Below are 13,450 nucleotides of genomic sequence, written 5' to 3' on the forward strand. Positions count from 1 at the left end.
ATTTTGCATACTTAATGAATTAAACATCCAATTATTATTAATTGTACATGAGGAAATCGAATAAAAATAATTAACGAATATCTGACATTTTTTTACCAAAGAACAACTTAAATTTTAAGTGAATATGTGAAGATTATGTGGAGGTATGGGAGACTCGAACTTCCGTCTCCATGTACTTTTCCAAATTCAAAAGTAAATTCATAAGATAGATATTGATGGACCTTTTTGCCTTCTCTAATTGGTCGGGGCTGAATCCCACAGAGCAAAATATCTATCCATCCACTTCGTTGGTACAAAGAAAGGCACAAACTGCTTAAAAATCCAACAGTCTCTTATTCCTTCCTTATTCTTATCTCCCTTTCTTTCTCGAACGCATACACTTCGGCGCCGCAAAAGGGCTATGTTACACGGCAAAGCAAGCAAATCTCTTTTCTTCCTTTAGCATCCACCAAACGTTGTTCGTGCCGGAACATGTCTTTGTCGGGCTCGGCACTGCTGAGCATTACACCCATAACCTCCTCATCGTCGCTTCCCCGCCGAAGAGACTCAAAAAAGTCTTCATCTTGTTCCAACCTTCCTTCAAGGCACACTGCGACTGTTCCTTACCTAGCTTCAACTTCTTCTTCTTCTGCTGCTACTATCATTGATAATGATACCGATTTCTCTTCAGAACCCAATCCTTGCAATGACAGTGATTGTGTCACTGTTGAGAGTGCCAAGTTTACATATAGCAGAGCATCACCTTCAATTAGATGGCCCCACTTGAAGCTCTCCGAGCTTTACCCCTCTGCACAGACCCAGTTACCCGTTGCTTCTCCCATGGAAGAAAGTCACGTAGAGGGACCCGAAAGACCAGATTCTGGTGAGCCTTTGGGTGTGAGCGATGAAGCGCAAGAAACATTGGGGAGACCTAGCAGGAATAGGGTAAAAAAGATGAACAAATTGGCACTGAAGAGAGCAAAGGATTGGAGGGAGAGAGTGAAATACTTGACTGATAGGATTCTTGCATTGAAGCCTGAGGAGTACGTGGCTGATGTGTTGGATGATAGAAAAGTTCAGATGACGCCCACGGATTTTTGCTTTGTGGTAAAATGGGTTGGGCAAGCAAGCTGGCAAAGAGCTCTTGAGGTCTATGAGTGGTTGAATTTGAGGCACTGGTACTCGCCGAATGCGAGGATGCTTGCGACTATCTTAGCTGTGCTGGGAAAGGCTAATCAAGAAGAGTTGGCGGTTGAAATCTTCATTCGAGCTGAGTCGTCCATAGAGGATACAGTCCAAGTGTACAATGCCATGATGGGTGTTTATGCCAGGAATGGCAGGTTCAACAAGGTAAAGGAACTGCTCGATTTAATGCGCAAAAGAGGGTGCGAGCCGGACCTGGTGAGTTTCAATACTTTGATCAATGCCAGGATGAAATCTGGTGCAATGGTGCCTAATTTAGCTTTTCAGCTTTTAGAGGAGGTTAGGAGGTCTGGTGTTAGACCAGACATTATAACTTATAATACTCTTATTAGTGCTTGCTCAAGGGAGTCGAATTTGGAGGAGGCAACTATGATTTTTAAGGATATGGAGAACCACCATTGTCAACCTGACCTGTGGACTTATAATGCTATGATTTCGGTATATGGTAGATGTGGGTTTGCTAGGAAAGCTGAACAACTATTTAAAGAATTGGAATCTAAAGGGTTTTTCCCTGATGCAGTAACTTATAATTCTCTGTTGTATGCTTTTTCAAAGGAGGGAAATGTTGAAAAAGTAAGGGATATTCATGAGGAAATGGTAAAAGTGGGGTTCGGGAAGGATGAGATGACATACAACACTATTATACACATGTATGGAAAGCAGGGGAAGCATGATCAGGCGCTGCAGCTTTACAATGACATGAAATCTTCTGGTAGGAGTCCTGATGCAGTTACCTACACTGTTTTGATTGATTCACTTGGAAAAGCAAATAAAATCGACGAAGCTGCAAATGTAATGTCAGAGATGTTGGATGCAGGAGTTAAGCCTACTTTGCACACATATAGTGCTTTAATTTGTGGTTATGCAAAGGCTGGAAAAAAAGTAGAGGCTGAAGCTACATTTAATTGCATGCGTCGGTCAGGAATCAAAGCTGATTGTCTAGCATACTCAGTTATGTTGGATGTCTTTCTTAGATTCAATGAGGTTAAAAAGGCTTTGACATTGTATAAGGAAATGATTCGCGAAGGCTTTACACCAGATGATGGCCTCTATGAGGTCATGCTAAAAGTGCTTGTGAGAGAAAATATGTGTGATGTTGTTGATAGAGTTATTAGAGATATGGAAGAAATCAGTGGCATGAGTCCACAAGTTATTTCATCCGTTCTTGTTAATGCAGGGTGTTATGATGATGCTGCTAAAATGTTGAAACTTTCTATCAGCAATGGCTATGAATTAGATCATGAGAATTTTTTATCTATTTTGGGTTCATATAGCTCATCTGCTAGATATTCAGAAGCATGTGAACTACTTGAATTCTTGAGAGGTCATGCTCCAGACAATACTCAAATGATCACTGAAGCACTCATCATTATACTTTGCAAGGCTAAAAAGCTTGATGCGGCCTTGGAGGAGTACAGAAGTAAAGGAGGAATGGGTTTATTCAGAAGTTGTACAATGTATGAATCTCTGATTCAGGAATGCATGCAGAATGAACTATTCGATGTAGCTTCTCAGATTTTTTGTGACATGAGGTTCAGAGGTGTTGTGCCATCTGAATATCTCTACCAAGGTATGGTATCTGTCTACTGTAGAATTGGATTACCCGAGACAGCCCACCACTTGTTGTATCATGTCGAAAACAAAGGTAGTGTAGTTGATAACACGTCTCTTTATATTGTTATCATTCAAACATATGGGAAGTTAAAGTTATGGCAAAAGGCAGAAAGTTTAGTGGGAAGTATTAGGCAAAGATGTTCAAAAGTGGATAGAAAGGTCTGGAATGCTTTAATTCATGCTTATGCATTAAGTGGCTGTTATGAGCGCGCTAGAGCTATATTCAATACATTGATGAGAGACGGTCCTTCGCCAACTGTAGATTCCATAAATGGTCTGTTACAAGCGTTAATTGTAGATCGGAGGCTGAATGAGCTTTACGTGGTGATCCAGGAGCTGCAAGACATGGGGTTCAAGATGAGTAAAAGTTCTATTCTTTTGATGCTTGAAGCATTTGCACAGGCTGGAAACTTATTCGAGGTGCAAAAAGTGTACCATGGAATGAAAGCTGCTGGTTATTTTCCGACCATGCATCTCTACAGAATTATGGTTGGATTGATGTGCAAGTTCAAAAGAGTAAGGGATGTAGAAGCCATGTTATGTGAGATGGAAGAGGCAGGATTTAAGCCTGATCTTCAAATTTATAATTCTGTATTGAAGTTATATTTAGGAATTGAAGATTTTAAAAACATGGCTAGAATCTACCAAAAGATTCAAGATGCTGATCTTAAACCAGATGAGGAAACATATAATACATTAATTATAATGTACTGCAGAGACCATAGAGCAGAAGAAGGTATCTCTCTGATGCATGAAATGAGAAGACTTGGCGTGGAACCTAAGCCGGATACATACAGAAGCTTGACAGCAGCATTTTGTAAGCAACAATTGGTTGAACAAGCAGAGGAACTTTTTGAAGAGCTTCGATCGAATGGTTATAAAATGGACCGCTCTTTTTATCATTTAATGATGAAAATGTATAGGACTTCCGGGGATCATCGGAAGGCTGAAAGTCTTCTGGCTATGATGAAAGAAGCTGGGATAGAGCCCACTATTGCCACCATGCATTTACTTATGGTTTCTTATGGTCAATCGGGGCAGCCTGAAGAAGCGGAGAAAGTCCTGAAAAACTTGACAACATCTGGACAGGTTGTTGATACTCTACCTTACAGCTCTGTTATTGATGCATATCTGAGAAAAGGAGATTATAAAGCTGGAATCGAGAAGCTCACAGAGATGAAGGAAGCATCCATAGAACCAGACCATCGAATATGGACATGCTTTATCAGAGCTGCGAGCTTGTGCGAGGGAGTAAATGAAGCCATTAATCTTTTAAATGCACTCCAAGCTTCCGGATTTGATCTCCCAATCAGGTGCTAGTTATATTCTCTGCTGTTTTTTCATTCAAAAGTTTTGTTTTTCATTCTAGTCTTTTAGAGGAAGCCATACAGATTGATTTGTCATAGCTGAGAACTTAATATATACTAATTGTTCTGTAGGCTTCTAAGAGAAAAATCCGAGTCACGTGTTGCAGAGGTGGACCAATGTCTGGAGAGACTAGAACCTCTTGAAGACGATGCAGCTTTTAACTTTGTCAATGCTCTGGTTGATCTGTTGTGGGCATTCGAACTCCGGGCCACTGCATCATGGGTTTTCCAATTGGCAATCAAGAGAAGAATTTATTGCCATGATATCTTTCGGTATGTATCATAGGTCATTTCCATTGTTCTCAACTGTGATATATTTATAAACTTTTGAGAGTTAAGTGTATGTCTTAATTGTAATCTTTTACTAGATTAGTATTACAAGCTCTATTAGGTTACTTATTGTGTGCTTCTATTGAATTCAGAGTCGCGGATAGAGACTGGGGAGCTGATTTTAGAAAACTATCTGCTGGTTCAGCTCTAGTTGGTCTTACTTTATGGCTTGACCACATGCAGGTGAATTCTGTTTCCCTTCAAAGTTGCTTTCTAAATGATCTATGAATTTTCACTTTCTTACAAGTTCATATTCCTAAATACATGGTTTTTTCTGTTGTGATCACAAAAAGATGTTCATCATTCTTAGTTTCCTTTGTTGTCTTGTATCTTGCCTTGACGTTTCGATTTCATGATCATGGCAGGATGCCTCGTTGCAAGGCGATCCAGAGTCACCGAAATCAGTTGTACTTATAACAGGAACTGCAGAATACAACATGGTATCACTCAATAGCACATTGAAGGCATGCCTTTGGGAAATGGGATCGCCTTTCCTTCCGTGCAAGACAAGACACGGTGTCCTTGTGGCCAAGGCTCACTCCCTAAGAATGTGGTTGAAAGACTCGCCGTTCTGTTTGGATCTCGAGCTAAAAGATGCCCCGGGTCTCCCCGATCTAAACTCCATGCGGCTCATTGAAGGATGCTTCATAAGGCGCGGCCTTGTTCCAGCATTCAAGGACATTACCTCAAGATTCGAAGTAGTGAGTCCCAAGAAATTTTCCAGATTGGCCTTGTTACCGGACGACAAGAGAGACAAAGCAATTCATGCTTATACTGATGGAAAGAAAGAGAGATTGGAGAAAGAGAGACTAAAAGCAAAGCAAATTGTTGATCCCAAAAAGTTGAAGAAGATTAAGAAGATTAAGCATATTAGAAAGAGGAAATACATTAGGGAAGCTTTGACACCCAATTTAATTGGGAAACAAAGAACTTTCGTTCCTATTAGTGAAAAACAAACAATGTAATGCCAAACATTACTTGTAATCTTAAATCTTGTACAAATATCCATTTAGCTAACATCAACACTAACTGAAAATATTAATAGCAATTAATAATAATAAAAATTTAGATGAGCATTCCAAGCTTATTTTATTTCTAATTCATTACCTAATTTGAAGCCACATATATAGTTCATGAACCTTAATGCTTCACCACATTAACACAAGCTTGTTCTCCTGTTAGATTCTAAATTAATCCCTAGAAAACTGAATCCATTAGTGTTACTTAAGTTGTGAACTATATATGTCTGTTATTGTATGATTATATTAAACTTTAAAGGCTTATAACTAATTTTTCTGTGTGAATCTGGTGGATTGTATAAGACGAAGTATAACAATTTCATGTAGTTCGCCTAAGGTCTCGGAGAACTTCGTTAAATTTAAGTTTGCAAATCTGATAAGGAACAAAGAAAAGATAGGAGGGAAGCAGCATATCTAATGGCATTTTTCATTAAATATGAATTCTACATTTGCTCATATCTATTTGTCGTAATACACTGAAATATCATCGGTAATACATTACTTCTCTAAAATTGAAACACTTCAGACGGAAAAAATTGGTAATCGAAACACACAAAGAAAAAGAAAAGAGAGTAACAACTTAATTTGTCTAAAGAACATCAATATCAATAGTAACTAGAAAATGAGTTCCTTGAAGCCAAGATTTGGGGGGGCATCACAAACAAGATCAAAATTTTGATACAATATATATGAGCGAGGTTAATTCATTTTAGAGACTAATTCGTTGATGAGATCCTCCCGATTTCCAGAGTCTCCACCATCCTTGAAAAGGGTTTTTGATCCTGTCAACCCTCCTACTGGTTTGTTGAGTTCAAAGGGCCACATAAGTCGAATAACTTCTTTAAAGTGTGGACCAACATTATAGATCTGATGCACCATGTCTTCTATGCATACAATACCATACTTCCCTAATTCCTACAAATAAAAGAATATGAATCGCAAATACAGTTAAGGGGGAAATCACAGTTAAACCAGGAACACCATATATTACCTGCTCAATAATGTTATTATCTGTCAACGGAACTTTCCGCTTCTCTATTTTCATGTGCCCCTTCTTGTAGATTAGCTCCTTTATGCTCTTAAGATTTGGGTATCTACAAAAGAAACAGATTTTCAAGAAATCAAGAATAATTTTAACATCATCCGCTAAACCATTACTTACGAGTCTATACCCTCAGGCCTCATGCAACGTAATATAACTAAACACTAAGCCATTATTTAAAGATATATTCTCCTCCAACACAGATAAGCCCAACTAACAATCTAACATCAATAATACATAAAACACCCATATGGAAATTTCAATCAAATTCATCATATCAACTTTCTCTAGTTTTATTTACATAACGTGGTCCTGACTCTCATGAGCATCTTAGGTTCACTCACAAGCAATGAAGCTTAGTTACATGCTCTCAAGTCTAAAGTTAAAGTAGAACAACTTATAAATTTATAATTAACTAAAACTGATGTAGAATAATAATAGTTAAAATCTTCATTACAAAATATCTTCAACATAAAAAAGCAACTACCAAATAGATATGAAACACCAAATAATGTATAGTCGTATATAAGTTATCAAGTAACTCATTTGACCTTGCTATGCCTACAATTGAAGCAAAAAATTCTATTCATATCAAGACATACTAAACTATATATTATACAATAATACAATAGTAAATATTTCAGCCCCAGGATGGAAGATACAATACAACCAACTGCAGTTAACTTGAAGTGATAATTCCAAATCTAATAATCCAGTACCAACACAAAACACACTCCTAATTCTATACAACTCCATAGCTAAAAACGAAACCAACTTCAAATTTTATGGAAGCCCCATAAAGCTACCCTGCCATTGAAAGCTAAAAAACATAATCACCTCATAACAAATATTTATAGTTAACTAGTTATAAAACAAATTAAAAAAAATGTTGGTCTTACCCATAGGTAACAAATGGTTCCACCCTCTGCAACTTGGCCAACACTCCATCTGATGGCTTCAAAAAGACAGCACTGAATACTCTTCTCAACCCCAAGCTGTACAAATTCTTTCTTGTTTTCGGATGCATATCGTTTTTCCTAAAAATGATACAAACACTTGATAAGTCGTATTCACATAACCAAAAAGGAGAGACAGAGAGAGGTACAGACCCGTGAATCCGAATGACAAGTAAGGACTTGGAGTCTGAGTTGAGGTGTGGAAGTTTCCTCTTTACTCTGCGCTTCACTCTAATAAGGTCCAGCTCCTACACATGAATATAGCAACAAAGCACGCAACTCAGAAATAGAATGAATCAAGTTCTGGCAGAGACAGAGAGAGACAGGAGTTACCATGTTGCGATATTGAATAACGAAATCCTCGGGCTTTTTGATGGTAGCGTCCTTGCTCTTGTTAGATTGGAAGTTGGAGCGCTCTAACTGAGCCTTTTTCCTGAGAGCCCATGCTTCGTTGCTTTTTCGCTTCTTGAGTATAACCTCTGGTATGAAGTTCAATGCTTTTGATTCCTCTTCTGCCATGTTCTCCTATTTGCATACAAACCTTGCAGCTTAGAAATTAGAGCAGAGAGAGAGAGAGAGAGAGAGAGAGAGAGAGAGTTACCGGCGAAGAAGGTATAGTAGCAGAGAGAGGGTTGAAATTTAGGGCATGTGATTAACGTCAATTCTGTTGAGACCATACATATATACCTAGCCCTTTCAAAATAATTTACTAGTGTATTTTTTTTTATAAGATATCAAATATACGTTGTAATATGGATGTCTATCAATTAAACACTCATGATTTATTCTTCCAAATCAAATTATTTGGGTGATTCAAAATTTTAATAGTGAATTGTGTAAAATTTCTGAAATTAGACTTAACATTAATGAAGTTTGAAAAAGTGAACTTTGTATATGTATAAACTAGTAGTAAATTTGTGTACTTATAAGTTATACAATTTTAAAATAGATCTCTTTTTTCAATTTAAAAAATAATTATAGTATTATTGTAACAATTTATACTTTGTATGTAACAAATCTAATTAATGTGCAAATAGCATTATTCTAATTCACTTTTTTTATAAAAATTAATTAAATTAAATTAGAGATATTTAACTTCTGCAATTCAAAGAAAAAGAGGAATTCATCTTTTACATATATACTATTATATTTGAATAAAATATTTCTTACATAATAAAAATAACAATATAATTAAATTTAAACTATTGTATTTTGTCAAAATAACTTTAATCCTTTTTACTATTTCAAAGCATTTAAAGATATTAAAAAAAAACATAAAAAATTTTGAAACGGAAAAATAAATTTTTTAATATCTTTACACGATAATTTAACTGTTTCTAAAAACATACATAATTGTTTATATATTATCTTTAACTATTACACATTGTGATAGTATTTGGGGTAAAACACTATATTAAGCCAATTGAGTGAAAAAATAACGTAAATACGCCAAAGCAAAAATCGTTTCAGCAATAAGCCAGATCGTATTTTTATATAATTCGAACCAGGTTGGTTCGAACTAGGTATTAGAGTAAATCGAACCAGGGTGGTTCGAATTAGGATTGGAGATTTCAATGTAATTCGAACCAAGGTGGTTCGAACTTCAACTTCCACGTAATTCGAACTAGGCTAGTTCGAACTACAGCCAATTGTGCCTTGCATATAATTCGAACCAAGTTGGTTCGAATTACCCTTGGAGAGATCCTTCATAAATCGAACCAAGGTGGTTCGAATTACCATTGATTCGGCTATATAAGGAGTTCGAATCACCCACATTCGAACTCCTTATTCCTCCCCCCTACCCCACAAAATCTCAGAGAAAACGACCGAGATTCTCTCCTAAGAAGACCTGAACGGAATACTCTGCTCATGGGGGACGATCCGGCACGGTTATATCGGTTGGACGGAGTCGCTCATATAGCCGGGGTCATCAACGAGGAGGTTAGTATGAAAATAATTTTTATTCTAGCGGTTTTTGTGGCTTAGTGGTTTTGCATGTGAGTTAGATGGTGGTTTATGTTAGTTGTTTATGTTAGTGGTTTATGTAGGTGGTTTATGTTTATGTTAGTGGTTTATGTTAGTGGTTTATGTAGGTGGTTTATGTTTATGTTAGTGGTTTATGTTAGTGGATTATGTAGGTGGTTTATGTTTATGTTAGTGGTTTAAATTAGTGGTTTATGTAGGTGGTTTATGTTTATGTTAGTGGTTTATGTTAGTGGTTTATGTAGGGTGTTTATGTTAGTGGTTTATGTTAGTGGTTTATGTTAGTGGTATAAGTTAGGGGTTTATGCTAGTGGTTTACGTTAGTGGTTTATGTAGATGGTTTATGTTGGTGGTTTATGTAGATGGTTTATGTTAGTGGTTTACGTTAGTGGTTTACGTTAGTGGTTTTATGTTGGTGTTTTGTTTTCTAGTTGCTTATCTTTAATGTAATGTTATGCGGTCTTATTTAGCAGAACGGTATTTTGATGATTTATCGTGCTGCTTATGGTTGTGGTTGGATTTTAAGCCGGTTCTAACTGAGCGTTTCATTTTGTGAGCAGCCCCAGCGATGCATTAGGAGCATGCGGCGGCAGCAGGGCATGCGACTTGATGACAGATACGTTCCGTACTTGCAGATGGCAGGTCTATACCATCTTGCAAGGCTGAACGACCGATGGTTCCGGCTAGACGAGGCCATTGTCAGTGCTTTCGTAGAGCGATGGCGTCCGGAGACGCACACGTTCCACATGCCGTTCGGAGAGTGCACCAGATAGAGTGGCATCAGATAGATCGTGTTCTTCCGCAGTTTGGTGGAGTTCAGCCCATTCCGCATCCCGCCCTGAACATTGACTTTTTGATGTCCAAGGACGGTAGAGGCGGCGATCGATGGTTCCCGTCTACTTTGCAGAGGTGGCATCTCCTTTGGGACTCTCGTCAGGACAGTGTGCTGAGGTTCGACGTTGTAGGCGACCCTGGACCTTCGCATGCGTTCCTTGACTGGTGGCGTCAGTATGGGAAGAGGTTCTTGTCTCCGGAGCCGCAGTTGGGGGATCCTAGAGCAGTTCCTATTCCGTGAGTGGAGGTGGCCTGACCATGCTGTGCACGATGATTACGACGCCGGTCCCGCTAGAGGCGGAGGGGTCGTGCTGACCATGGGGACGACACCGACGATCAGCATCGGCCCGTTGGTGGGGGTGGTTCAGGGGCTGCTGCATCTGCTGGTACTACCACACACGATCATGGTCATGCAGGTGAGTGGTATGGTACAGGGATGGCTGCCGGGGCTGACACAGGTGACGCTGTACTTGGATCAGGCCCTCTTGGAGATTACTTCGTTGGTGTGCCAGCCGATGACCAGCCTGAGCAGGGGGACACCTTGGCGCATCTCCGGATCACAGTGGTCAGACTTCATTGGGTCAGACACGCTTGTTGGGGACTTTGGGAGTCCACGCTTCCTTGAGGAGATCACCGCCATCATGCAGGGGGACGCGACTCCGCGCAGTGGTGTTCAGACCTCTGGCACACAGGCCCCGTTAGATGTTGATCTGAATGAGCCTCCATCCTCATCCGCTGGTCACCAGTTCTGTCTCGGAGGTACTCCTCCATCCGCCTTCACCGCTGCATCAGAGTCTGTCGCAGGGATTTCGGCGACACCCCTGCATGTTGCGCCACCAGCACAGCCTGCCCCACCGGATGACGAGGATGACATCGAGGATGTGGAGCCGTTGATCCGCCGAGGTCAGAGGGCACGGGTACCCCGTCGCTGTGGCACTGGGTCGCACCTGTTTAGATGATTCATGTTTCATGTATTTTTTTCTTTAAAGTTCAATCATGTATGTTAGTGGTTTGTACTTTTTTTCCGATAGTTTGGACAGTTTCTAATATTTAATGTTTATTACTGAATAATATTTTATTTTAATTATTGTCTTTAAATAATACTTCTCCGCTAAGTTAACCCCAAATAAGAGCATTTCAAACAAAGAGGCATGTTAGAGTCTTTTCCGTCATCCTATTTGAAACTCCGTGACAGTGTTATGTCTTGTCACCCATTTTTTCACTCCACCAATTTTGTTCATTTACTTTATTATGTTGTAGTCTGTTCACCTATGTTTTTTTTTATTTCTCTTGTCGGACATTCACTTCGTAGGATCAACGAATCTTGAAACAGTTTAGTCATTATTTTTTTCTTATTAAATTCTGCATCCACGGAAAGTGTTGCATTATACATAAAAAATCAAACCGGTCTGGTTCGACCTATGATTCGTGACCTAGGCCGGGTTGGCGACATAGGCCGCACCTCTTTGGCCGGTTCGGATCTGCCTCGTCCATAGATAAACAGCTCAGTCAGTCTCACAGTAATTCAAACCGGTCTGGTTCGACCTATGATTGCTGTAATTCGAACCAGCCCGGTTCGAATTGCACGGAAACCCTCTCTCTCTATAATTCGAACCACCTTGGTTCGAATTACATTGATTCATAATTCGAACCAGGTTGGTTCGATTTATTAACAAATAAAACAAGCTAATTCGAACTAACCAGGTTCGAATTACTACCATTTTGAGTTCGAACCAACCTGGTTCGAATTATATAAAAATGCGGTCTGGCTTATTGCTGAAACGATTTTTGCTTTGGCGTATTTACGTTAGTTTTCCACTCATTTGGCTTAATATGGTTTTTTGCCCTAGTATTTGTTTTGAGGTACTAAGACAGAAACTAAGACTCAATATCATGTTTGTTAGTTTAGAGACTAGTACTAAAATTTTTGTCTCTGTCTTCAAAATTTTAGTATTTCAGTACCTCCAAAAAGTAGGGACACAGGGGACTAAAATTTTTAGAGATGGAGACTGAAACTTTAATAACATTTTATATCTAAAATACCTTCATTTCAATTAATTAATTCCAATTTTACCCTTTGTACAAATTAAATTAGAATTTCATTCTTATTTTAATTTCTGTCTCCCATTTTGCACCAAACAGAATATTGAGATTTATTTCAATCTCTGTCTCTTAATCTCTGTCTCTCAGTCTCAGTCTTTCTGTCTCTGTCTCTCCACCAAACACTACCTGTAAATTGTTTCTTATTAAATTAAATTATAATTATTGTCTTTCATATACTTTACTTTTTTAAACATGATACGGTCAATAAAAGTTAGATATTAAGCACTACATTTATCTATATGCTCATCCGAAATACTATTCAAATATTTCCTAAAAGCAAGCTATAGCTCCCGTCTAATTGTCAATGGGCTAATATGTTGTGCAACAGGTTTAAGCTATATGAACACTTGATATTCTTATAAATAACATCCTGTATAACATGAAAAAAAATTATGTGTTCAATACAATGAAACTAACAACCATACAACGAAGCTAAGCAAGATTATAAATATAAATTAATATAATATCTTTTATTGATTATACAATTTTATATGGATCACATTGAATTCTGAATCTTTCATACATGTAGTATGAATTCTTGAACTACTAATAAAATCCTATATTTTTTTAAAAAAATTAATAATATTAATATAGTTACACAACATAATTAATACACATTAAAAGAATTCAAAATCTCAAACCATACAAACAACAAATATATTAAGATTTTTATATAAAAAAGCAAAATATGAAAGCTTTGTTTTAATTAGTATATCCAATTATTTAATCTTTCAAGAATCATCTTCTCTCATGGGATCTCCCAACTTCCAAGACAAATTTAATAGATTCTATTGTATTTTAATCCTTAGTATTTGTGTGTTTTTCTTTCTGGGATGACTTTTTTTTATATAATTAAAATCATCAAGTTCTCAAACAGCATACAAATCCCATGTTCTGCGTCACAGTATAATCTCTAACCACTTTTTAAAACAAAACTATCCAAATCAAAACAAACAAAAACAACAAAATAAGTAACAATAAAATCAATAACAAATCAGCTATATTATAGGATTCTACCTA

At 37.8% G+C, this 13,450-nt stretch overlaps 2 protein-coding genes across 2 annotated transcripts; one reads left to right on the forward strand and one right to left on the reverse strand.

Moving 5' to 3' along the window:
• The first annotated feature begins 7 nt into the window (after positions 1–7).
• LOC112801373 (pentatricopeptide repeat-containing protein At3g18110, chloroplastic) lies at positions 8–5,569 on the forward strand. Its single transcript, XM_025844063.3, has 4 exons — positions 8–4,109; positions 4,236–4,436; positions 4,586–4,676; positions 4,859–5,569. The coding sequence occupies exons 1-4, from the start codon at positions 472–474 to the stop codon at positions 5,456–5,458; spliced, it is 4,530 nt and encodes a 1,509-aa protein (XP_025699848.1). The 5' UTR covers positions 8–471; the 3' UTR covers positions 5,459–5,569.
• A 354-nt stretch (positions 5,570–5,923) lies between these two features.
• On the reverse strand, positions 5,924–8,248 carry LOC112801374 (large ribosomal subunit protein uL30z). Its single transcript, XM_025844065.3, has 6 exons — positions 8,112–8,248; positions 7,844–8,035; positions 7,664–7,758; positions 7,454–7,591; positions 6,504–6,606; positions 5,924–6,427 (listed from the first exon to the last, which is right to left on the reverse strand). The coding sequence occupies exons 2-6, from the start codon at positions 8,027–8,029 to the stop codon at positions 6,212–6,214; spliced, it is 738 nt and encodes a 245-aa protein (XP_025699850.1). The 5' UTR covers positions 8,030–8,035; positions 8,112–8,248; the 3' UTR covers positions 5,924–6,211.
• Positions 8,249–13,450: the final 5,202 nt, after the last annotated feature.

This window comes from Arachis hypogaea, chromosome 5, assembly GCF_003086295.3.
Source record: "Arachis hypogaea cultivar Tifrunner chromosome 5, arahy.Tifrunner.gnm2.J5K5, whole genome shotgun sequence".
NCBI classification, from domain to species: domain Eukaryota; kingdom Viridiplantae; phylum Streptophyta; class Magnoliopsida; order Fabales; family Fabaceae; genus Arachis; species Arachis hypogaea.